We start from the raw sequence: 26,035 nt of genomic DNA, 5'->3' as shown, positions 1-26,035 counted from the left end.
TTTCCCTTTATCCCAAGCTAACTGAAGCGCCTCACTTCCTGTGCTTCCTGTGAGCTGCTGATTGTTTCCAACGAAGGCTTGCAGTGTGCTGAATGTTCAGACCGGCAGGAGTAAAAGCCTTCGCACTAAATCACTGGTGCATTCTATCAATCCTCTGTACAAAGCAGGAAAAAAAGAAACGTTTATTTTTTATTGAATTTCTGTAAGGGACGTTTGTCCTTTCCGAGTGTGACAGCTTCCCTCGCCTGTAATCTGAATCACTTTATTTTCTGTGGTGTTGTGGCTGTGTGGGCAGCGGTGGGGTGGTGGGGGTGATTTTCTGCTGAGGGTTTGTTCCTCCCGCTCCCTTGTTATTGCAGCGTTGAAGATAGGAACATGCAATGCTGCTCCGCCCTCCTCCAACCTGCCTGTTCTATTTTCACCCAGACAGCTGAAGTATTGCTCCTGTCGCCTCTGTCCTCTCACTGTTTATCTTCCCCCTTCTTCCTCACTTTCTCTTTGTCCTAGAGAACAGAGATTTTCTTCTTCCCTCTCTCTCTCCTCTCCTCCCTTGCGCTTTTCCCATTAGTACACTCGAGATGATATTTTCTTGTCCTTTTCCAAGGATCCAGTCCCCAGTTTTTCTTTTATCTCTTATCTAGGGAGTGATCGTTTTTACTTCCTTTTTCTTTTTTAACTAATTTCCTTTTCTCTTCTGCATATGCGGTTGATGTTGTATATACGAGCCTTTGTTATGACCACTAATCGGGTTTTAACGGTAACAACCTTCCAGCCATCTAAGTCCCAGAGTCCTAATGAATTCAACAATAGTCAAAGGAGCTTGGAAAGAAAGCGACAGTCACACATGACCTGGATAACTAAGAACCTACACAGAAACCTCAACAATAACAGTTTTATTGGTTCTTCAACAGGATTTAAAAATGTTAAAGTGCAATTATAACCCAATAATGCTTTTGTTTTCTCCTCTCACAAAAATGGGTTATTGTCCAATTTAGCTCACTTTCCTCTATAAATATGCCCTGTTTCTCTATAAATAAACCATCCACTGGTTTAATAAAGGCCCTTAAATATACCAACCCTTGGTACTGAATAAACCATTCCCCTGAATAGTTTGGCGGTGCCAATGATGGTAACTATGAGCGTTTGAAAAGGGAATTTATTCATGTGGAAACTCCAGTTCAGGACCAACTTGTGAGGCAGCCACTGAGGTGTAAGTGAAGCATTGCAAATGTACAACAGTGGCATCACAGTACCCATATATTCATAATATTAACAGTGATATTTAAAAATAAAGCACAATAATATGAAGTCAAATGTGTCTTCTTCACACATTTAGACTTTTCAATATTTTCCCATTTAGACCTTGGTTGGTCTAAATAGGAAATATTTTTGCTATTTGCCAATTACAGTGACAGAGAATTTCCTCTGCGGAGGATTGCTAACAAAAGTTGCTGAAATGTGTCTTTCACAGCCACAAATGTAAACGTCGTGATGATGCTAGAACAAGTCACTGAATTTAACCTCTGCTCACCGTGAATGTCTTTACAAATCATTACATCATTCCATTCATTGGATAGATGTTATATCTCTCACCAACCAGCAGACACACCATCCCTAGAGACATGGCGCTAGCATGACTGAAATCAGACTATATCATTCTTTACGTAATGGAAAAGAAAGTATGAAAAATGATGGTTTTTGTTGTGTAATCTGTTGTTATTCTGTCATGCAGATTCTCTGTGTATCCAGAGATTCGACCCTGGGCTGGGACTCATTGCACCCATAAACCCCATGATAGCAGGAATCAGCCTGGTCCCCCCTCCACCCGTTCCCCCCGACATGCCCATCATCAAGGAGATCATCCACTGCAAGAGCTGCACTCTCTTCCCTCAGAACCCTAGTAAGACTGTACTTTAATGTTGAACCGATAAACTTTACTTGAAACCTTTTAGGGGTGTGACTTTTGCAGTAAAGGTAGACAGCAATATCAGGCTAGTAAAAGTAAACTGATTAGCTTAAAGGTACAGTCGGTAATGTTTATATACTTATTTAATAGAAAAAAGTCCAGAAGTTGTCTCCTTCAACAAAGAAGCAAAAACGTGAAAGAGGCAATGCAACAAGCATTTTTGAATTCTCTTCCTCCTCATCTCAAGCTCCATCTTTTATATAATGATAATAATGAGCTGGCTAAACAACAACAGCTGTTTATAACACTTTGCCAGCTAATGTTACACTCGAGTGTCCAAAGAAATGACGCTTTCCCTCTCATAAACAGTTTGATTACATTCTCAGACCATATGAGAATTTATTCGCTAAGTGTCCAAGTCCAATAACGATAGCTCGACTTCAAAGAAAGTTTCACTAATGCCGACTGACGACTGACAGCAGTTAACACTGTCAAAAACAGCAGAGCTTACCAACAGAAAAGTTTAGGATATCCTCAACAACTCACCTCAGCATCACTGTATCCAGAAAAATATGTATTGACACGTATTGACAGCTGAGGTAAACAGCAGGCTGAGAGCCTACACTAAACAACAGAGGAAAGGCAACCGGAGTTGTTTGTCTTACAGCAGCCAACATAGTTAGAATTATGTAGCAGAATTTGAAGTGGTTAAAAAACTGAATTCAGTTGACTGCAGTCTGCTCATATCTAGTGGTGAGACTTTACAGGCTGTAACTTAGGTAATTAGCTTAAATGTGAGATGGAATCTATTCTAATATTAGCTGTTATTATTTAAATGTTGTTGTTTTTTTTTTTTCTTTTTAATTGCTCAAACTTGACATAAAAGTCAATAGTTTTCCTCTTTAAACTGCAGTGTAGCAGGAGAGCTGTGAATGATGTGGCCATATAATCATGTAACCGGTCCTTTTATTGTGCCTCAGACCTTCCTCCTCCATCGACACGGGAGCGCCCTCCCGGCTGTAAGACAGTATTTGTGGGGGGTTTGCCAGAGAACGCCACAGAGGAAATCATCAGGGAAGTGTTTGACCAATGTGGGGAGATCACCGCCATCCGAAAGAGCAAGAAGAACTTCTGCCACATCCGCTTCAGTGAGGAGTTCATGGTAGACAAAGCTATTTACCTGTCAGGTGAGCACTTTTCTTGGGAAATACAATGCCTCAAGTTTGCAGTTGGGATATTGTTTTCATTTGTTTGTCTTGGTTTGTCTTGGTTTGTTTTTTTGTTGTTGTTGTTGTTGTTTTGATTTTTACAAAGCGGGCCATATTGGGATAAAAAGGTAGTTGGCTAGTTATCTGTTAATGCTAGCTTTGGCTGAGTAGCTTGGTTTGCTTGGTGTATCCATAGTTTGGAGTGAAAGGCTAATGAAATGCTAGCTAAAAAAAAATTATGTTTTTAACAAAATGTACCCAGCATAACAGCAGATCTGCTAGTGTGTGTTTTAGTACAGCTGCATGCTAAACAAGATGATGTAGCACCTAGCTATCATTATCTATTAAGTTGACCGCTCTCTTGTTATGCATAACTTTCAGCTTTATTATCATTTTTCATTGCTTAGTTATATAAAATTCACCTTCAGGTAGTTGTCATAAAGAAGAAAAGTAGTATAGACACCACAATTGATTTTGTGGATTGTTTCTACTTCTACTGTTAAGCTAGATATTATAAGAGAGGGTGAGAAGAGCTTATTTTTAGGCCCAGTCTAAGGTGGATATTTAAGGAACTGTATTTTTCATAATTCTTCATCATCTTCATGTTTCACCCTAATGATTTTCTGCCTGGCAGATCAAATCTAATGACATGCCTCTACCTGTTGTAGAAAATGCCTAAATATAATGGTATCACCTTCTCCCCTTCAGGGTATCGGATGCGTATCGGATCCAGCACTGATAAAAAGGACTCTGGGAAGATCCATGTAGACTTTGCCCAGGCCAGAGATGACCTTTATGAGTGGGAGTGTAAACAGCGCTTACTGGCCAGAGAGGAAAGACACCGCCGCAAGATCCACGAAGACAGACTGCGGCCACCATCTCCCCCTCCGATTGTGCACTACTCTGAACACGAGGTAGCACTGTTAGCAGACAGACTAAAAGGTGAGCACTGGCAACGAGTTTGCAGAGAAAGTGTCAATTAGCTTTGCATTGAGAAAGTAATTTCTCATCACTATACGACAAGTTTACTGTGCCACAAACCTAGCAGATCAACTGATCTCATTGCTAACTCATATCAGGTGATGAGTCAGCTGATACCCTTGATGCTTCTAAAGGGCAAATCTCACACACATGCACACAGAAAAACAACCCCTGCTCCTCCTTTAAAGGCTGTATCCAAATTCATTTTTGGTGTGCTGGCAAGGGCAGGAACCCAAAGACTGCAGAGGCCAGCACAACCATGAGCTTGATCACTAATGTGACAGGGTTGGACCGAATCTGTTCAAGGTTTTTGTGGTTTGGGTCAGGTGGTCACTGATGTGTTTCAGAAGCACGAATAAAATCTGCAGCTGTTGTCATGGATACAGAGAGTAAATAAAATCCCTTGTAGTAAATATATTAGTCCAAAGCCATGTACGACTTTTCAAAGCGGATTTGTAGGTCACAGATAACAACGCTTTTAATTTGATTGGCAACACATCTGTTGCTCTGTGTGTGCGTGTGTGTATAATCTCCTGCTTAGGTCACTTGCTGTGATACCCAATAACATGCATGAATTAATTGTCCAGGAAGCTGCACAATTATTGATATTCTTCACCCCCCCATTTGTAGCCACTGATAAACAACTGTGTTTGATGGCAACAGTATAATGCAGGCAAACAGTGCGCAAACACAGGGGAAACACTCAAAGACTGTCCAAGAAGCCATGTTTGCATCAGCCTGTATAGGGATTTCTTGTTTTACAGCAGTGTTTTGTGTGTTGTTGTAAAAACTGCAGTTATTACTCAGCAGTTCTCAGAGAGCTCTGGAGTGACATAAGAAATAGGTTTTGTGACAACAGAGTATCAGATATTTTTTTAAAGGGAGAGACATAAAAGCAACTGGAGAAGTGGGATTTTAGTTATTAGATTTTCAAGTGTTTATCAAAGATGTCTGCACAGACTGTGAGCTCTCCGCATTCAGTCATCAGTACAAACACTGTGAACAATAAAGGAGACAAACACGATTGAGATGGAGCAAGAACTGCTAAATAAAAGCCTTACCAGAGTTCTCAACAGTGCAAAATAAAACAAAACAGTTGCAATTTTTTTTATGTGTCTTTACCTTTCTCATTAACTTCAGTGGCTTCCTGCTTATTTCTTATTTTTTTGCTTATAGCAGCTATAATCCAGTAAGATATGCATTATTAAGTAAGCCATTGTAGGATTCTGGAATTCGTTTACAGATGTAATCGAGTCATAAATACATCATTTTAGGCCCTGTGTTCAGGCTGAAAAACTTAGCCTCTGGAAAGGAAGAAAGAAAATGACTTCTCTGACTTCTTGTACAGCAAAAAACGCAACTTCTTATAATTGTCAGACTCTAAGCTGTTTTTTTATGGCAGCAGCAACACAATATGAAGCTTTGAGCTAAATACTGATGTTGATGTTTAACAAACATACTTTGGATGCTAACATTATCTAAAGTACCTGTGATGCGGCAGCATTTGTCTTTTTTTCCAAGTTGTATAATAAGATATCCATCAGTTCATTTTGCTGACCATTTCAAAGTCGCAGGATCCTCCCAGCTGTCATAGATGAAGTGTGTGTGTCTATGTGTGCCCTGGTGACTGGAGTAGAAGTCAGATGATCACCAAATTTATCACAGAAACAAAGATACTTGGATTGAGCCATGCTGTTAGCATTACTCAATAAAAAAAAATAAAAAAAAACTGGACTAGCTTGAACATACAGTACACAACACTTGGTTACATGCAATTGGTTACATGTTAATGCAAATGTGCTTTCCTGGTCTTACCACTCTCACAGGAAGTTGATGGGCATTTGACTTGTAGCATGTGGCTAATGTTGAGAAAAGGTCCATTTTCATCCAAAATTTGATTTTTTTTCTAAGTCATTGGGGAAAAAAGTGACACCAAAGAACAAAGGTAAAATGCAAGTATAAAAATGTGTGACTGCGGGTAAATTGTGGGTAAAATGAAGTAAAGCTAGCAGCAACAAACAGAAAGATAGATTACTATATAAAACAAGAAATAACCAAAGCAACAATCCAAAACCTTTGACACATGCTGAAGTTTCCTCTGTTATCTTTCCTCAACTGGCAAACCCTGCGTGTTGAAGAATCACACTGAGTGCATACCCAGTGTGGTACAATGTAATGAGAAGGGTTTCTGACCATATATATAATATCCTTCCATCCATCCATCCATCCATCCATCCATCTTATCACGCTTATCCAGGGCCGGGTCACAGGGGCAGCAACCTAAGCAGAGAAGCCCAGATGCCCCTCTTCCCAGCCACCTCCTCCAGCTTTTCCGGGCTACACCAAGACATTCCCAGGCCAGCCGAGAGATATAATCTCTCCAGCATGTCCTGGGTCTGCTCCGGGGGCTCCTCCCGGTCATTACCCACAGCTCTTGGCCATAGGTGCGGGTAGGGACGTAGATCAACCACTAAATTGAGAGCTTCGCTTTCAGACTCAGCTCTCTCTTCACCACAATGTACCGAATAGCGTCTGCATCAATGCAGCTGCTGCACCAATCCGTATATATAATATTTATTGTTATTTTAACAGAAAATGTGGTGAGAATGCAGTTCAGATGTTGTGTTTGAGTAAAATTTAGCAATCCTTGGTTTGATCTCAGATGTTTCCCATGCTTGACACCAAGTATTTTTTTCCAAGCTGTTTTAAACCTGAGTAGAAATGTGCTCCATAAAAGAACGAATCGTGACAATGAATAATTCAGGTGACATTTGAAAGAAAGGTAAGGTCCTCGTTATGCTTCTCTTTTAAAATCAGCCCAGTTTTACTACAGGAGTTATGTTTTTCAAGCCCCCATTTATCTACTGTGTAATGGGATTAATACCATGGACCACTCCCTTTCTTTCTGCACGTGAGGAGAATTGATGGGAGAGGATGAAGTGTGGGACTGAGTTGGCAGTGGTTTTGATAAGTGAGAAGTGAGCAATGAGGGGTGTTTGCTGTGAAGGTCACTCTCCTCCTCCTCCTCGTCCTCTTCCACCTCCTCCGTGTTGCCTCCACTCTGCTGTGGCTAATTCTTGTCTCCAGTGATTGAAAGTGTTGCATATTTACAGTAAAAGGCTGTAAATGTTCTCTGTTTATAAAAACACAGCGGCGCTGGAATCACTTGCAATTTAGTGCAATTTAATCACATTCAAATCCAGCGCACTGCTTATTACTGTTATTGCCTTCATGCATTGTGATGACCTTCATGTTGTCTCAGATTGAGCAGGCAAACTAAACATTAGCATCTAGTGTTATTGTTATATTTTCCGTGTTTCGACCTAAACCCGTCTTTAATGTGCGGTCAGATCCACTGCACGCATCATTTAAATAAAGCATGAAAGAGAAGAAAGTCAAAATCTTGACTGTAATAACTCCCACACAAAAAGAAATAATAACATCACCTCATGTGGTACTGTGACCTTTGTGCCAATGAAGTGTTGCTGAGAAACAAATACCACCATCAGTGGGAATCAGATATATCTTATTTCCATGGGAACTGGTAAAAAGCCTGATGGTCCTTGCTTAGTGCAACAATAGATCCAGATGATTTGAATTACTCAAACTGATGCACATAGTCAGTGTTATAAGGTACAGACAGACATATCTGTTCTTTCTAAATCTGCTTTATTGATCCAAGTTTGAGTTGCTGTTCTGAACCCATTTTTACATCTATCTCAGATAGTCATTAAAGGTAAGTCTCAATGTCAGACCTGTCATTGAAGTTTTCTTCTTCACAGAACAGACTGTACCATCAAGGTGTTTTTTTACATCTCACACTGCATCCATCTGTTCATCCATCCAAGTTTTCATTGTATATTTGCAAAGCGAATGAGAGAAGTTCCAGATAGAGCTCTGTGCAAACTGCCTTTTGTGTTTTTTATGATGTTTATAGGTTAGAGTTGGTGCTGAAATATGGAACAGAAATGATTTGAATATAGAGCATTATACAGAAAATAATCAGATCTTTTAGGAACTTTTAGTAAATCACAAACAAACACGATCCTATCAGTTAATCTGTTGAAGTCATATGTAAGTGTTGTGACATGACAAGAATGGTCTCTGAGACATGAAGAGGACATGTTCAAATGCCAGCAGATTATCACTAAAAATCAAAATCAGCTTTACAGTGATCAGGGATTTATTATATTAAAAATAAATAATAGCACTTTTTAAACAGGATTCCTTTCTGCCTTTTCTATGTCTGCCATTTTCTGTATTTATCTGTGGCTCTGTTCTATCTCTCTGGAAAACCAGCAGCATGTTGCTTCTGTTTGCTCCAGAATCTCCAGTTTATCTACAAAACCCAAACCTCAGCCTCAGTGTAGTGTTCCCATCCATCCTCTAATACCTAACATAAACAAGCATGTTTTCTCTCTGAATAACCCTTTTCAATTCATTCTTCACCTCAAACAGCAGGGGAAATAAATTTCCATTATTCCCCCGCTCGTCCCTGTTCAGCAGCGCTTCATTGTGCTCGCTGTAATGTGACTGTAATCTGCTGCTGTGTATGAATAGGGCTTTATCAGAGTGGGGGAAAGTGTCTTCTTACAGGTTGTGTTGCACTGGGTATTGAGCTCATTAAATGCTCTCTAATTCACTCTCTTCTGCCGTCGTCCGCGGCTCCGTGGCACCATTCAATTATTATTCAAATGGAAGCGAATGCACTCGACGGAAGCCCGCCGAGACGCCACAGTTTTTGTGACTGAGACCGAGCGCTGCTTAAGGTTGTGCTTGAAAAAGTTGAAAATCAAAAATGCATTTTGTGTTCAGTGGCTGTGACGTGGCTCACAGACCCGTGAACGGTGAAGGCCTCCAGAGGAGGAATTTAGTCCCCAGTAACTGCTCCATTGTTTATTTAGGCTGAGTGAATGTTAAAGGTCCCATGAAACGGCTTTCACATCATACTCTTCAGTCACCATTTGGTGTGATGTACCAAGACACGGCGTGCTGGGGGAGAGACTTGGAGTCCAAAGAGATTTTAGTATTGTGAATGTATAAATTTTAAAGCAGCTGTAATGCTTTTTCTCTCAAATTAAAATGTAAAAAAACATCTGTCTATCAAAAGTGACTTTGGTCAGGAGTTCTCGCCTTCAGGAGAATATCCCTCAGCCGTCACCTAAAGCTGTCAAGTTGGGCTTTGCCATCAAGGAATTAAAAGCAGTTTGGATATGACTATTGAGGACAGGGAAGTGCTTGGAGCGTCTGTGTTGAGACTGATAAAGTGTTGAGCCTGAGTCTTGACACAGCTCTTGTTTCAGGAGTGGCACCTCACGACTACCCCACATATCTACTACAGAAGCATCCCATTATGTAGGCAGGCAGGCTGGCGACGTGAACACCCAAGTTTGTGAGTGCAGTAACTCGAGAATGAACTGGCGCAGGAGTTTCAAATTGATACCATAGGAGCATCTACTAAAAATCTCATACAAGTTCAAATCTCTGTGACCTCGCCCTCAAGGTCAGAGGTCAAGCTATCTAAAAACAAGGCAATGTAAGGTTTTGAAATTCATAGCACTGCAGGTGTTACTTCAAATGTTAAGCCGTCATTATCAGGGAACCGTGAAAGATGCTGAAAGATATGGAAAGAAATAGTATACCTTAGTTCTGTACCATTCATTCTTCCAGGACACTTGCATGTCCATCTGAAGTGCAGGGCTACAACTCTGCTCTACACTGAATATGTCTGGGAAAAATGAATGAGAAATGTACTTATACAACACAGCTTTATTCACCTTGAAGGACCCCTGCCGTTGAGGTCATAGTTGGGATTTAGATCAACTCAAAAATTTCTTGCATATAACAGCTGATTAAAGAAGACAAACAGTAGTTATCAGTAAGATACAGATACAAACATTTTGTCATCATGTGAAAGCTGCACTTGTGCAGCACAGTGGTGCACTGGTGAGCACAGTTGCCTCACAAGCAAAGATTTGAATCTCCTGGTTAGATGGAGGCGTCCTGTGTGAAGTTTCCATGTTCTTCCCTTGGTTTGGGCACTTCAGCTTCTTCCCTGAGTCCAAAGAAATGCTTGTTAGGTTAAGTTGTTATTCCAAATTGTCCAAGCATGTGAGGTAGAGTGTATAAAATAAAGCACTGTATGAATATACTCGATGTTTAAATGTGACTTATAGTCATTTTGAATCAGTACGGTTTGAAATGCACTTTATAAGCACAGTCCAGTTCATTTTTAAAAGTATCACTGGTGTTGGTATTGAAAAAAAAGAACTGCCATACCTCTCTTTCTTACCTTTTTCAACTTGTTCCCACAGATGATCATAAGTTCAGTGAGGCCATAGCCATTCTGTTCACCTGGATCGACAGAGGCGAAGTCAACCGCCGTACCGCCAATCACTTCTACTCTATGATCCAGTCGGCCAACAGCCACGTTAGACGACTGATGAGCGAGAAAGCTCAGCATGAAGAGGAGTTGGAGCGTGCCAAAGAGGCCTTCAAGAATGCCCTGCTGGCTATATTAAATCAGTGTAAGGACGCTTTCATATTTTACACACTTAAAGACGTACTGAAAAAACTTCCAGACAAAGGACGTCTCACGTGAGAAGTTTTTGCCGTTGTAAGTGTAAGCTGTACAGGTAAGTTCAACCAGTGGTTTTCTCTTCACACTGCAGGTAGCAAGTTTCATTCTGTTTCACCAGTTTTAAGAGAACCATGAACTAGAGACAATCATATGATTGGATAACATCCATCAATCAACTGCACCTTCAGTTTAATCAGTTAAGTCAATCGATTCATGTAGGATGTTTAAACACATAAGACTTTGGCTAAAGTACTGTATATTAAGCACCTGAGACTGAACAGTACTACTTTTTTAGGTGAAAACCGGTTAATAGATATCCACTTTTGACCTCGTGCCACCACGTGTGCCGTCAGTGTGAGCTTACTCCTGATTGCAGTCTCTCACACTGCTGCAGGGTGTGGTGCAGTGGCAGATTACAGTGGTGCAGACCATGAAGCCATTTTCACCACATCCATTTCAAAGCCCGTCTTGATGCAAGTCATTTACTCTGTGAGCATCTCGGCCCAGTCTCCATGACAACACTCCCCGATCTGTCTCACCATCAGCTCCATTATCTTCGGCGCGCTGTGCAGTGGTGATTAGGTCAGTCGCACAGAGGTTTCAGAGTCAGTAGCATGAGTGCACCCTGACCTTTTCACAGGCTGCCTTCAAAAAATGCCAACACACACACTGAGTGATAACCACAGCTGCTCTGTTACTGCATGCTAATGCTACTCTGAAACAGCACTGGTTAAATAGCACCCATTCACTGACACTTAGCTAAGTCTGCAATTAAAGCTACATTAGGTGAATTTTGACCACTAGAAGGCAGTGTATTTACAAAAACACAATAATCACTTGTTGTGTCCAGCAGCAACAGACACAACCACTGAAATGGAAAGGAATCCATGTCCACCTGATGTCGTACATTTGCTCTAGTTTTATCTCAGTTTTGGTCTCCACCACCTCCCAAGGAAAGTATGTATATAACACAACCCTTAATTCCTTTAACTCCTTTAACTCCTCCACTGTTACCAGGTAACATACATAACAGTAACTTTACCTTCTAATTCCTAGAATCCTATCTCCTAGAAGGAGTTAACCTGAAACAGTTAACCAAGTGAACTTGTGTGTTAATTGAAACCTATTTTAATAATAGCTAAGGCTGATCATCTGCTAATATGTAATGCTTTTAAGATTTCTGACACTCAGATACGATCTAAACATCGCCAATGAGAGAAGCATGTGAAATTAAGTGTGCAAAGGTAATATATTTCACATGAGCAGCAAGAAGTATGCATAGAACCAAAACTAGGAGCTGAAAGGGTCAAAAATATCACTTAATGCACATTTAATCCGATGTTACGTTCAGAAAAAGGCATATTTGGCGTCATTTCACGGTTCGTGTTCATTTGTAAATAAGGTGAGTGAGAAAATGGACAGTTTTACTGTTTTTGTCTTTTGTCAGTAGTTTTTCTGTGATATCTGAAAAGGCTAAATCTGACATTGGTATAGGTTCATTCAGGTTTGGCAAAGTAAAGTTATGTCGTTACTGGAAATGTTTGACCACAAATCAAATGTCAGAGCAACAGAAAAAATGCAAGGCAGCATATTCATGCAGAATGGAAGTGTGTCTCTTCTGATTGGATGTTACAAAGTTATAGACAATCCTCCCCAATCATCCAGTAATTTCTTGCACAGAGATTGATTCCATTACAGCTTCTCCTTAACATTAAACATGTAATATCCCATGTGACATGTCTACATTTCTGATGGAGTCTAAAATTCACAGTCCATTCTGGATAAATGTTGCCTTTGTCAGTCCAGTGGGAAGTGAAGCTGCAGGTGATGAGATGTAAGTACAGAGCACTGGCCAGGAGAGAGACCTGCTCATCACATGACACACATTTTAGATGAATTCTTTTAAACTTTTAGAGGATGGTTTTGGTTTAGCTTTTCCTATTTGACATGCATCTGTCTGTAAAGGCTGTGCTAATACATATTTTCTCACCACCTCCGAGATTCAAGGAAACAAGGACTCGTGCAAAACATTCTCCAGCTGTCAGTCTAAGAGTCTCCCGCAGCTTTACAGACAGCCCTGAAAATTGCATATTAGCTTGTGCACGTGTCTGAAGATATGGATAGCTTCCCATGAATCAAATGTCACAGAGAAGATAAACACTGCTTGATGTTTATTGACCAGCACTACAGCTGGATGACAAAGACTCCAGTTGTGGCTAATTGCTCTGCAAGTTGACTGAAACATGATTCAGAGACATCAACTGGGGTTAATTATCCAACACAATCGTAACTTGTTCTCTCAGCCATGACAGTAATTTCGGCCCATGGTGGCTCCAGGAATGTGGCCAGGAGCCGGTGTTTGTTGCCAGTGGGATACATGCATGGTAGCTTTTTTATATCATGTGGAAAGCATCCACATGTCAGACACTTTTCTTCAGCTGAAAGTGAAACAAAGTCTGCAGGATGCCAGTGTTGATAGGCGCTGCAAGGGATCACGCCTTTTAGCAGACACATGCATTTTCCATCTGGTCTTGTGTTTTGCATCCAGCCAGTTGCCTTGGATTTAGATCTCTATGTGGTTACCCTTAACAGCCATTCCAGGCTGTTCCATCAGACTAAGACAAGCTTTTGAAATCACTCATGTAAAAACATGTTTGCAAACAATAGGTAAAAAAAAAAGCAAAGGCACTCTGAGACTTGAGGTATGATGATGAGAACCGTTTAACCCTCTCAGGCTCAAATTAAATTTTTTGTTTCTAATGCACAACCAAGTCCTGCAGTGGTACTTCTGAGTAAAAAAAACTCATAAAATATGTATGTGGGGTAATCAGGTTGTTAGTTTTTAACTGTTGCAAATCTGCAACGCCTGCCTTGAGAGGGTTAATATTTAACCACTATATCGCAAACCTCAGAGTGCCTTGGATTGTTCGTGTGGTTTGCAGTCTTTATACTGAGCGCTGTTGTTCACTGAGTAGAATCTTTAAAAAAAAACAACACTTTTTCATAAAGCTCAACTGCACTCCAGATTTTTCCTTTTTTTTTTTCCTTTTTTTAAAAAAAGAGGTTTATTTGGAAAGCTGTACAAGACTCATGCTGCTTGGCCCAGGATAGAAGATTAAAGCCACCTGCCTAACGCTACGTAGGTCCCCATCACATCACCAAAACAGCTCAGACTCATCAGGGCTGTGATATAGAACCTCAGGGGGTATCCCGCTGTGGCTCGCACAGGATTACAGCAGCTGAACCTTTGTGTTCTGCTTGTTTTAGAGAAGGGCCTCCATGCAGCAGGCTAGCTCCAGTGAATCTGGAGCAATTTCTCTCAAGGTCCCAATCCAGGTTGTGAAAATCTCAAAGTATTCCTTCCTTGGCACATTGTCCTGCCGGGAAAGGCAGCTGACATTTGGGAGGGCAATTGCTGTGGTTGGACTGGTCGGTCCGCAACAATAGCAGACGTTATGTTTCAAGGTAACAGCAGAACACTGTACTGAAATAATCAGTGTTATTCACTTTAGTTTAATTAGCATGCCCGAGTTCTTGTTTCCAACAATCTCTTACATGAAGGTGGAGGATAAAAATTCAGTGCATTTAGAGCATTTTGTTTTTCATCTTTCTCATGGCAAAGAAGATTTTTATTCAGTCTTCATCTTTAAGCATAACTCCCTGTTAATTTACTCCAAAGTCATGTAATAATAAGACTTGAATGGGTTTTTTTAATTTTTTTTTTATTTTGAAATTTATTCTTATGCTTATACATTTATTCTTCAGATAAAAGTCTTTCTTTAAAGGAGCACTTTACTCCAAGTACAGTCGTCCTGTCATCATCTGCTCACTGAGTCAGGAGTTCAAAAGTATAAATTGGAATCCAGTAAAGTAATATTTGAGATTTTGCATGAAGGCAATTGTGGTTGATTTTGATTAGTTTTTCTTATTGCTTTCTGAAATATGGTAGCATTTCATCTGAGCCCTTGATAGCAGTGAGGAACATCTCTGGAAGCTGTTTGGGCTGATATGAAAGAACCAAGAGGCAAAAAATAATAATTTGATAAAGACAAATAGAGCATAAACCTTCCTGGAGGTTGACTTGAGCAAATGATGTCACAGACTTCAGTTTTGGAGTAAACTGTTCCTTTAACACGAAAGACCTTCGTGGCCTGCCGCTTGTGGTCGGTGCATGTCCACGGTCTCTCCTCTGTCTGCTGTACGAGCCTCAGTCAGTGCTACGACGCTACATAAACGGCTTGTTTTGTCTTGACCCTCCCTCCTCTTCCTCTTCCTCCTCCCCGTTCACCCCAAAGTCGAGCAGATCACCGCCGTTTTCACCGCTGCCACCCGGCAAAAGGCATGGGACCATTTCTCAAAAGCACAGCGCAAGAACATAGACATTTGGCGCAAGCAGTGTGAGGTTGGTATACCTTTGTTTGTTTTTTTCTGTTTTCTCCTCCCACCCTGGCTCACTGCTTTCTTCTCTGCTGTCACTTTTGAGTCCCCAGGAGAGAGCTGGCTGATTGACACACAGTCCCGTAGGATTTGTTGTATTCAGTGTCTGGGTTGTTGTTTTGCTGGATGCTTCGCCCTCACAGACAGACAGACGGGCAGACAGCAGCCTCTGATCGCCCGGGCCTCCCTTTATCCCTGCAGCCCCAATGTAAAGCAAAGATCTGATGCCTCCTCGAAAGTGTGAGATGCTGCTATGGCAACACTGCTTTCCAGGGTTAAGTCTCAAATCAATTATTTATCCCAAGTCAAATCTAGAAAACAAGTACGAAGACGAGAATGCTGCACGCGAAAGAGGGAAGACCCGTTCACGCGGCAGCACCACAGAGGATTCAGACGTGGAGCAGCCTGTTGGCGCACGTGGAGGTTGTGGGTTTGTTGTTCTGTGGGGGTGAGGGGGTTGAATACACAAACTTAGAATGCAGAAATGGAAAGTGATCGAAGAAAGGATAAAAGTGAAATGTACTTGAATTTGTGTATTTTATTTCAAATCACAAAGGGTCAAAGGGAGTATGTGTTTTTTGTTAGTTTTTGTGTTGTTAGCACACAATTTCAAGTGATGATTTCTAAGCATTTCCAAGCTTTGAGATTGCACATTCAGGTGTTAGAGTGGGTCGTCTACCTATCAGAAGGTTGGTGGGTGGATCCCTGGCTCCTCTTGTCCATCTGTCAAAGTATCCCTGTGCAAGATATTGAACCCTGAGTTTCCCCTGATGCATCCATCGGCAAGTGAGCATGTGTGAATGTTATGCACATGTGCTTAGATAGAGATAAAAGCACTGTATGAATGTGTGTGAGTGGGTGAATTGTAGTACTTAAATTGAATAGACAGGTGCCATGTAAGTGCCAGTGCATTTGCCAATATTTTATTTTTGAGTTGTAGACCTAAAATAAAACCTAAGACTAACACCAAAAGGAGCTGAGGGACGTGGAAAATCTTTTGCTTGCAAACAAAGCAAAGTCCAATAAATGACCTAAAGGATAAAAAGCACTTCACTGTCGGAAGCTTTCACTCCACTGGTTTGATGAACACTTCAGATCCTTGTGCAGTCATATGGAAACTTTGCTGGCATTAATACATAAAGCAGAAAAAAAAATACTTCTATTATACTTTTTTGTTTGTTTGTTTTGTCTTTTCATTTGAGCGTGAACTAGAGATATTTTATTTACATCATCTTGTCTTTATTAAACAACACTAATTGAACCAGTCTCACCCTGTGAGAGCTAGGTTAGGCTCCAGTCCCCCGCAACCCTGAACTTGGTAAATGGAAGATGGATGGATGGATGGATGGATGGATGAATAGGCAGATGGATGGATATACGGATGGATGCATGGATGGATGGATGGATGGATGGATGGATGGATAGGCGGATGGATGGATGTACGGATGGATGCATGGATGGATGGATGGATGGATGGATGGATAGGCGGATGGATGGATGTACGGATGGATGCATGGATGGATGCATGGATGGATGGATGGATAGGCGGATGGATGGATGTACGGATGGATGCATGGATGGATGGATGGATGAATAGGCGGATGGATGGATAGGCGAATGGATGGATGGATGGATGGAAGCTGTGATTTGGTCCAGGTTGAAAAGCGAATAATGAAAGGCATCCTCTTAGCATGTTTGTATTCTTTCATTTGTCTTTATTTTGGCATTTTATATTTTGGGTAGCCAAAGCGAATACTGTATAACACACAAGGGTCTTGACTGAGGCATTGGTGTCACCACAGTTAATATTTTGGGTAAGAGGTACTGAATTCCACAGGCTCTCATTCATCTATAGTAAGATTCAGTCCCCTTGTGAGATCTTCCTTTAATGGCTACCGTTCATGGTAAGTCTATATGAATCCATATTTCTACAACAACAGGAGTGTCTCTGCTAACTGTTTGGAAGCAGGCTGCACATTTTTCCTCAGTGGAGATGGATATTATTCTGTTAGGAAATGGTCTGTGAAATTACAGCCCACAAATGAAAAGCTAATGAATATGGGCGAAAATGGCAGAGATCTGATTCACAGGCAGCTTCTGCAGAAGTGAAAGATAATACGACACGCAGGCAAAAGGATCTCAGTCTATTACATCTCGTGCGTATTTGCTTCGCTTGATGAATGATTAGTTCATGAAAGCAATGGGAATGATGACAATGGAGCTGGGAGGTAGGCCGCAAAATGTTTTTATTGCAACAATGTGACGGCTGAGTTGCCACCATAAACTGGATGTAGCCACCACGGTGCCACGCATCAGCGCAGCCAAAATCCAACTTTAACCCTTTCCGATATCTGAATGGACGCTTTGTGGTAAAAAATTCAGTTCAATTCAATTCAAATCAATTCAAGGCACTTAATATAGTAAAGACCCTACAATAATACAGAGAAGGAAACCCCAACAACCATATGACCCCCTTTGAGCAAACGTTTTGGCGACAGTGGGAAGGAGAAACTCCCTTTTAAGGAGGAAACAGGATAGATGGCCTCCCCTCCCCCTCCAGAAGACCCTGTATCTGCTAGAGGGGGAGGGGCAACCATCTGCCTGGTTGGGGGTGAGGGGAGGAGGACAGGACAAAGACATGCTGGGGAAGAGAGCCACAGATTAAATTCACCCACAGTTGTTATTGAATGACATTCATTTGTATTATTGCCGGTTAACAATAACATACTGTTGTAATAATTAAAGTATAAAATAATATAAAACAAAGTGGTATAATTGACACTGGCTGTTCTGTGCTGTAAAAAGCATGTTAAACTCAGAGGCTTAGAACCAATAAAACAACAGGATACATGAGTGACTGAGTGAGCTACACATCGAGAATACTAGACATAGCCTCACACTTAAAATAGGAAAAGCACACACACTCTTATTTATTAGAGTATGTCTTTATTGGGTGGTTTGTTTTTTTTATTCTGGTTTTATTGTGAATTTAAAGCCCAAAGGAAGTGCATCAAACTACACCAGCTCAAAGTTTGGAAGTGTTTCAGTACATAAAAGAAGCTTCTTATAACTTCAGAGATGGCTGCAAGTTTGTTTTAAAGTCATTTTTTAAAGTTTTCTTTAGCATCAAAGCAATCTGTTTGTACATCTGTGGGTGAAAGGCAGATGCATAGAACTGTAACCATGGAACAGAGAAGAATGCATTGAGTTGACACAGATAACTTCTAAGAATGTTTGGAAACCTTTTAGACCGCAAACACAACCTTTCTGCCCCAACTTGTTACAAATACGACACTTGTAACAGCATGCGTGTGATGTAATTGCTAACAGGACATCTCATTTCTTCACGAGTGAGCTGAGGACTGCTGTTGCTCTGTGTCTCTGCTGGCTGTAATGTTTTAGGAGCTGAGGAACGCCCACAGCGAAGAGATCATGGGCATCAGACGAGAAGAGGAGATGGAGATGTCGGAAGACGAGTCGGATGAAAGTCCTTGCAAGAAGATGCGCACTGAGGAAAATGGTAATAATATCACCTTTCAAATCACACATTAAATGACTAAAGGTGTGAATTTGAGGCCTCCGGCTAGAGATGATGATGGATGCTGAAAACGTGCCATTTTTTTCCCCTGATTCTCTGTCACTCCTGTTTGTGCTTTGCTTTGTCTCAGCCACACGCAAAAGTGTGAACACTGAAAGTAAAATTGTTTTTTTCTGAGATTAATTCTGTCTTTGAGACGTCCAGATTCTAGAAACACTTTTTTTTCACTGGTCCCCCGATTTGGTGCTCTGCTCACAAGAGCTCCTCAGGATCTTTGAGTTTATGTGATTTAGACAAGCTGGTTTATTTGTGTGGCAGTTTAACCAATAAAAAGTCACAAAATCCTGTGCAGCAAACAGAATAGCTCAAGCTGGGTTTACTCGAACACGTGTAAAGGCAGTTTTTATTTAAACCAGCCTTTAAAAAGAAATTTCTGACAAGAGACTTTGCAGCCTGTGCAGCATTAAATCTGCTGTTCATATAACCCTTCAATTATAAAAACAAACAAAAGCAGGATAAAGTTGTGGGGACATCACTGATGTGGACCCTGAATGAGATGCTCATGTTCATTTTTTTTTTTTTACAACACAAGGCCTCTCTCTTCCCTTTCCATTGTTTCTTTCTCTCTCCTTTTTGTCTTTCTCATCCACTTGTTTCTTATTTTCCTACTCTCATCTCCTCCCTTTCCTCCCTCACCTTTCCGGATCCCGCCTTTCTTCCCTCTCTCCTCCCGCAGGAGTGTGTGATCAGACTCAGGCCTCTCTGAAGGAGGAGAACGACTCCCTGCGCTGGCAGCTGGATGCCTACAGGAATGAGGTGGAGCTCCTGAGGAAGGAGCAGAGCAGAGCCAGCCGCCCAGAAGACGATCACTCGCACACACACCCTCACAGCCCAGAGGCTCAGATCCAGCTGCTGCAGCAGAGCATGCACAACATGCAGCAGGTTTGTTTGTCTGCCTGCACATCACATTTTCATGGTTCTCAGAAGTGACTATAATCCTTTTAATCGTACTTTTAGCTTAGGAAATCCCTCTGATCTCTGCTGATAGTCAAACTTTACATAACTTTGAGTCACACCTTTCATGAAAATTATTGCAATAATATGTAATCTGCCATTTATGGCTGTTCAGTTTTGCTTTTAAATATCTTTTTTATGCCTTCTATTGGAAGACGTTTGCTCTAAATTGAAAACATTAAAATGTATTCGCTGCTTAAACCTAGACTGTTTATAAAAACAAACAGAGGAGCATCCCCGTGTTCAATCATTAAGACCTGCACAACCACGAGGACAAAGTAAACAGTGTTGGCCATAATGGTTCAATAACACTTGGAAGAATATTACAGTAAGATTTCTTGTTACCGTCACCAGGTCAGAGTGATTCCCAATTTCACTTCTGCTTAATCAATACTGTAAATTAGTGAATGAATAATGGCCTATAATAATGAAGAAATGAACACTGGTGCTGCTGAACCTGTTCTAAAAAATTCTCTACGATGAATTTTGATGCAGCAGAACTGAAGACAACCGTTTGTGTTACTCTCGCTGCTGCTTCTGCAGATTCTTCATTAAATGTTCCACGGCAAACTTCTAAAACAGGCCTCTGGGGCAGATGCTCTCTATTTGTATTTTTTAAGAAAAAAGAAGGAAACTATTCGTTAGCCGGATAAACAATTTATTTTCTTACTAACAAAAACTGCTTTTCTTAATTTGAGTAGTTACAGGTTACAGATCTCTTGATAATCGGCAAATACGGATTTTAGATGATATTTTACTTCTGCTTTTGGGAGAAACCACAGTGGTGCGGCGGTCCCGGGTTCGAGTCTGCTCTTCCCGTGCCTTTCTGGGTTTTGTCCAGGTACTCTGGCTTTCTCCCAGAGTCCAAAGACAGCGTATGACAGCTGGGATAGCCCCTAAAATCTTTCCTTTAAGATAAAGTGAATGATTGCGGCTAACTTTCTATCTAATTTTTTAGCGTCTTATTAAGCTATTTAGGATATTTAATAGTCTCTCTAGGGCTCTCTCACAGTTTTTCATCATTGCTACAACACATTTGCTGAAAACTTTCCACATGTTTCTCAAAGCCCAATTTTCAAGCTATAATCCCAAAATGCTGCAAATATGCACATCAAAGCTTTTTCTGTGTTCGCAACCAAACTATGTGTTCAGATCGCATGAGCAGCCTTTACAGCTAATAAAACTACTTAACATTTGTTAACTTCTCCATCAAAATAGTTTAAAAACAGTGTTGACATTTAACTCATTAACTCATTAACCTCCCTCATGTGATTGCTTTCAAATTCCAAAGAAATTGCAAGTAGTTAAAAAAAATCCTTGATTCAGTTCCTCAAATTTCATCTGAAATGTTTGCTCCTGCTCGTCCCCTTCCACCTCCTCCTTTGCCTTCTCTTCCAACACCTTTTATGTGCAGTCTTCCTCCTCTGCCTCTCACATTGTTTCCATCCACATCAGCCCTTCCTGGCTGTACACTCTGAACCAGCATACAATCACATCATTATCCAACAAGTGCAAACAATGATGAGTTACATCTGCTCTCTAACCATGTTTAACTTCTGCCAACTGTGATTACTGTTAAGCATCAACATTGAAAACATGTTTAGTGTTTTATAAAAACAGTAAATAAATCATGAAAGGTTTTGCTAAAAGAATGATTGATTCAATAAACGGGTATAGGAATTTGTTTTGTTTTGGGGGTTTTGTTTTTTTTTTGGGGGGGGGTTAAGATTTCAGAGGAATCTTAACACAGATAGGTATAACAGTGCAAGGACTAGATGGTAGTGAAGCTTGACCTGGGGTCAACCATCCAAAGCATCGGACAACAGGAGAGAAGAAGAGAGGCTGGACAAAGGTGTCGAACTCCAAGCTGTGATCCATCACAGCTGATTTAAATGCCAGATTACCTTCTCAACATGTCTTGAAGTTCTCCAGAGGCCTGGTAATGAGCTAATCATGTGATTCAGGTGTGTTGACCCCGGGTGATATCTAAAACCTGCAGGATACCAGCTTTCGAGGCCTGGAGTTCAACACCCCTGGTTTAGCAGATGGTAGTTAGATCTGTTATGATGTATGCCAGGGGTCCCCAATCCCAGTCCACGAGGGCCGGTGTCCCTGCAGGTTTTAGATCTCACCCTGGGTCAACACACCTGAATCACATGATTAGTTCATTACCAGGCCTCTGGAGAACTTCAAGACATGTTGAGAAGGTAATTTATCAATTTAAATCAGCTGTGATGGATCAAGGACACATCTAAAATCTGCAGGGACACCGGCCCTCGTGGACTGTGATTGGGGACCCCTGATGTATGCTTTGGAGATGATAGCACTGACCAAAAAATGCAGGACGCAGAACTAAAAATGTTAAGATTTTCATTGTGATTGACCAGAAGGGACAGGATTAGAAGTGAGTACATCAGAAGGACAGCTTAAGTATGTAAACAAAGTCAGGGACTCAAGGCTGAGATGGTTTGGACATGTGCAGAGGAGGGGTGCTAGATATTCTGGCCAAAGGATGCTGAAGATGGAGCTGGTGGAGGGTGACAAAGGAGGATGCTCAGGATAGGGTGAGATGGATGCAGATCAACCACTGTTGTGACCTTTAAAGGAGCAGCTACAGAAGAGGATTAGGGCCACTGGGAGAAAAAAGTGGGCACGTCTTTTTTTTTTCTTCTTCTCCAGAATTCTGAGAAAAAAGTCAGAATTCTGACTTTTTTTTCTCAGAATTCAGCTGATACAGACCAGCTACTTTTGTAAAATCTGAGGAATGTGTCTTTAAAAATGACTTGAATAATGAAACCCATGAGCTCAAGTCTTTTTAGTGTTTGCAAGAAAGCATTTTTTTTTTTTTTTGATCAGAAAAGAGCAGGAAGCGTAGCATACACAAGCAAACACAGAAAAACCAACAACCAAACAGTGTTTTCCTTTGCTGAGTTCTCCCACTATTCCTCACTTTACTTTTTTCATGGAGCACAGTAAGCTGTGTCGGAGCACGCAGCTCGTTTGCCACGAGTTAGCCTGATTTAACTTGACTTCCTGTCTTTCTCAATCTAAACTGACAGCGCTGATAAAATGAGGCACATTGGAGACACACATATAGACACACACGCACACACTGCCCTGCTGGCTCATTGTAAATGTGCTGCTTACTTGACTTCTTAGTAGTGTGAGGGGAAACTCACACTGCTATCGCTTCTCATTTGTCATGCAGCGTTGTTTTTTTTTATTCCCCCTCAGTGCAGATGATCAGCTGTGACAAACAAAATCAGTGCTTTGCTTCATATACTTCATCACAGCGTTAAGATGACATCGCATCATGCAAAAAATATGAACGCGTACACGATGAATGAAACAGTCAGTTCATTTAAATAATAAACATGTTATTGTGATAAAAAGACTAAAATCAGAATAAAAGTGGCTTCAGCACTAGGAGAATAATAAGATGACAAAGTGTTGAGTGTAGGTAAAGGGAGCAGGCAGATAAAAACCTCTCACAGCACTCACTGACAGCTGCAGCCTCAAGTCAAAGTTCTGTTTTCTCATCTTCTAAGACATGAAGCAAGACGTCCTACAGCTTCTTGGCATCTTGGCTTTCTTTTATTTAGTAGAAGTAAACATCATTTCCTTTTTCCTCCATGTTCAAATTAATGACTTTAACCAGCAAACCTTCAGCAACTGAAAAACAAGCTAATGTTAACCTGAAACTCTCTGAAGTCATCCTGGAAATGCAGAGCTGTGAACAGTAAAGTCAGAAAGCAGTTTCTCCTGCAGTAAGACTGCACATCTAAATATGTCCTGATGCCAGTTTTAGTTTTCAGGTTTATTTACATGGCGCCAAATAACAACAGCAGTCGCCTCACAGAAGCCAGAAATTTACTCTATAGCAGGATGTCAATTCATTTTTCACTGGGGGCCACATAAAGCGAACTTAAACCAGTAAAACTCCCCCCTCTGTCTGTGTAAAGAACTTTAACTGCACATTTTTATCCCTGAGATATATTGATGTAAAAACAAGCAGTGCAATTTCAACAGTATGTCTCAATATTTCTACATGATAAAGAGATCCTGCTGTGGTAAATGAAAGGCGTCTGTCAGCTTTGGGCTTAAACTGTAAGACATAAATGTAAAAAGCTACAGAAAGCACTCTGGTACCTCATTGGCCAGACTGCACTGTAATTATGCAACAGAAAATTCAATAATCACTTTTTATTTTTTTTGCTGTGGACACAGCCTCTAGAGTAGACAGTAGAAAAATGTGAAATATATTTAAAAGTCCAAAATTGATGGTTTCCATTACATTTTCCAGCAGCGTCTATTCTTTAACAGGGTGATTCTGGCCCCTGGGCCTTATGTTTGACCACTGCATTTTGAGCTGCACAGCTGCAACTCAGTTGGAAATGTGAGAGCCAAGTGCTTTGTAGGCACTCAGACCCCTTGAACTTAAAGTTTTCCATTAACTTTTTCTCCCATAAAGATGACATTTGATGACCTCCCCGGTACCTCTAAATAACAAGATTTGACACCGCAATATATATCAGCCCCAATATATATTGCGGTGTCAAATCTTGTTATTTAGAGGTACCTGGGAGGTACCTGTGATTATTAAATTGATATTGTTAAGTTAAATGTGTATCTGTGCTTGTCTTCCAGCAACTTCTGAACCTGCAAGAGAAGCTATCGAGCAAGGAAACTGAGCTGGAGCAGGCAAGAGAGGAGCACCACTACCTGGAGGGGGAGGTACTCAGCCTCAGAGACAAGGTGTGCGCCAATTAGTATTCACCCTCCATTACTGGCAACCAAATTTAAAGTAGTCATCCATCCATCCATCCATCCTCCCTCTTCTCCTTATCTTAATCAGGGCTGCAGTTAAAGTAATTTTTAGAAAATAAAGTAGTAAGACATTCCAGGGACATAAACAGATGATGTACAACTCTGTTACGCTTGACTGGATTCCTTTTGTTTGGACTCCTTATAGTCAGCCCTGTGTCTACATAGCAATGACCAGACAAGTTTGTCTTTTTCAGGCTTAATGCCATTAAGTCCTTTGACTGCTTCACACTTTTTTTAATCAGGTATTTCACACAGAACACAGCAGTAATACAGCAAGAACACCGCTGTAGCGTTCAGTCTTCATGTTCTCATGAAGTGCATTTTCCGGTCTCTCTGTTGTGGCTCTTTCATGTGCGGTATACTGAAAAAGCACGCTGCAACACACACAGAAGCTTAAATTCATGGAGGGGATGAAGGGGGTTGGAAGGACATGAGTGCTGCTATGGCAACAGCCCCACCAGGATGTTATTCTGCGGTCTCAAGCTGAGAGGTGACTGGCCAAGATGGCATGTGTGTGGTTTATAAATACCTGCGGACCAAGTGTTAGAAACTGCAAAATACTCTCTGCGTATTACCCATTAGAAATTATAAATATCGATTTATTTATTTATTTACAGCGAAAGTAACGTTACAGTATTTATTCCGCTGCTAAAGGCCTTTCACTGACAGAAAATCATCCACACACTGCATCTTGTGTGATTATTATTATTATGTGTCAGACAAGTAAGCAAAACCTGGTTTAGTGTACTTACTAACCGTTATCTGCTAGCTAAGCATTGACAGCTCACAACAAACACCGAAGAACTGAACCGTGGGACTCCTGAATGTAACACAGAGCACACAACGCTGGAGTTAATGATGCTTCACCTTTAGTGGGGCAGGTGCACCTTCACACCACTGCCTCGCTCACCCCTTCACAATAATTCCCTCTCACAGCAGTTCTGTTTGGACATATATGTGAAACCACAGCATTACAAGTGTAACGTCTAGAGGTTTTGAGAACTGGACTTCAGTCAGTTTCACTTTCACTCTCATCTCATAGCAACAGTATATGTCAAGGTCAACAGTCTGAGATATGGGGAGGTGTAAGGCTGAGCCATTAATACCAGATTGTTGTGGCTGCTTCAACTTATTTGAAACATCTCCAGAAACACAAAGATGTTTATTTGGTACTCACAAGAAGGATGAACTATGAATGACCAAAGAAACTCAATCGGATCTGTGGTGGCATCGAATCAGCTGCTTTGATGTTCTCGCCTCATCTTTTCTGACTGTTGGCTTGACTGACCCCCACACTCACCTGACCTAAATCCAGTGGAACACCTATTATTTTTGTGGTATTGAGATCTGAGATTTCAAAGTGTTTCTTTAAATTTTTTTAGCAGTGTATGTATAGACAAACAAATTTTATTTTGGCTATCCGATGGTTCTTTGCCACATCCCACAGCAACATTACTGCAGGCTGACCTAAGACTTCATAGATGCATACATTCTGCAGGAATAAAAGGGCTGTCAGGGGGAACAGAGGAGGTCTGGGGGAGGAG

The 26,035-nt window shown here is 41.0% G+C and overlaps 1 protein-coding gene across 4 annotated transcripts in view; it reads left to right on the top strand.

Annotated features, from left to right (window-relative positions):
• enox1 (ecto-NOX disulfide-thiol exchanger 1) overlaps positions 1-26,035 on the top strand; it is a 136,879-nt gene that overhangs the window by 98,186 nt on the left and 12,658 nt on the right. For all 4 annotated transcript variants that reach the window (XM_084908485.1, XM_084908482.1, XM_084908483.1 and 1 more), the window contains exons 5-12: positions 1,733-1,900; positions 2,887-3,093; positions 3,823-4,056; positions 10,410-10,622; positions 14,971-15,077; positions 18,515-18,632; positions 19,387-19,592; positions 24,312-24,419. In XM_084908485.1, coding sequence (XP_084764611.1) covers positions 1,733-1,900; positions 2,887-3,093; positions 3,823-4,056; positions 10,410-10,622; positions 14,971-15,077; positions 18,515-18,632; positions 19,387-19,592; positions 24,312-24,419 — 1,361 coding nt within the window. The remainder of the gene's footprint in view (positions 1-1,732; positions 1,901-2,886; positions 3,094-3,822; positions 4,057-10,409; positions 10,623-14,970; positions 15,078-18,514; positions 18,633-19,386; positions 19,593-24,311; positions 24,420-26,035) is intronic.

Source organism: Perissodus microlepis, chromosome 16 (assembly GCF_051167445.1).
Source record: "Perissodus microlepis isolate ML-2025 ecotype Zambia chromosome 16, ASM5116744v1, whole genome shotgun sequence".
NCBI lineage: Eukaryota > Metazoa > Chordata > Actinopteri > Cichliformes > Cichlidae > Perissodus > Perissodus microlepis.
Note: the sequence above shows the minus strand (reverse complement) of the source record. Positions and strands in the feature narration are given on the sequence as shown.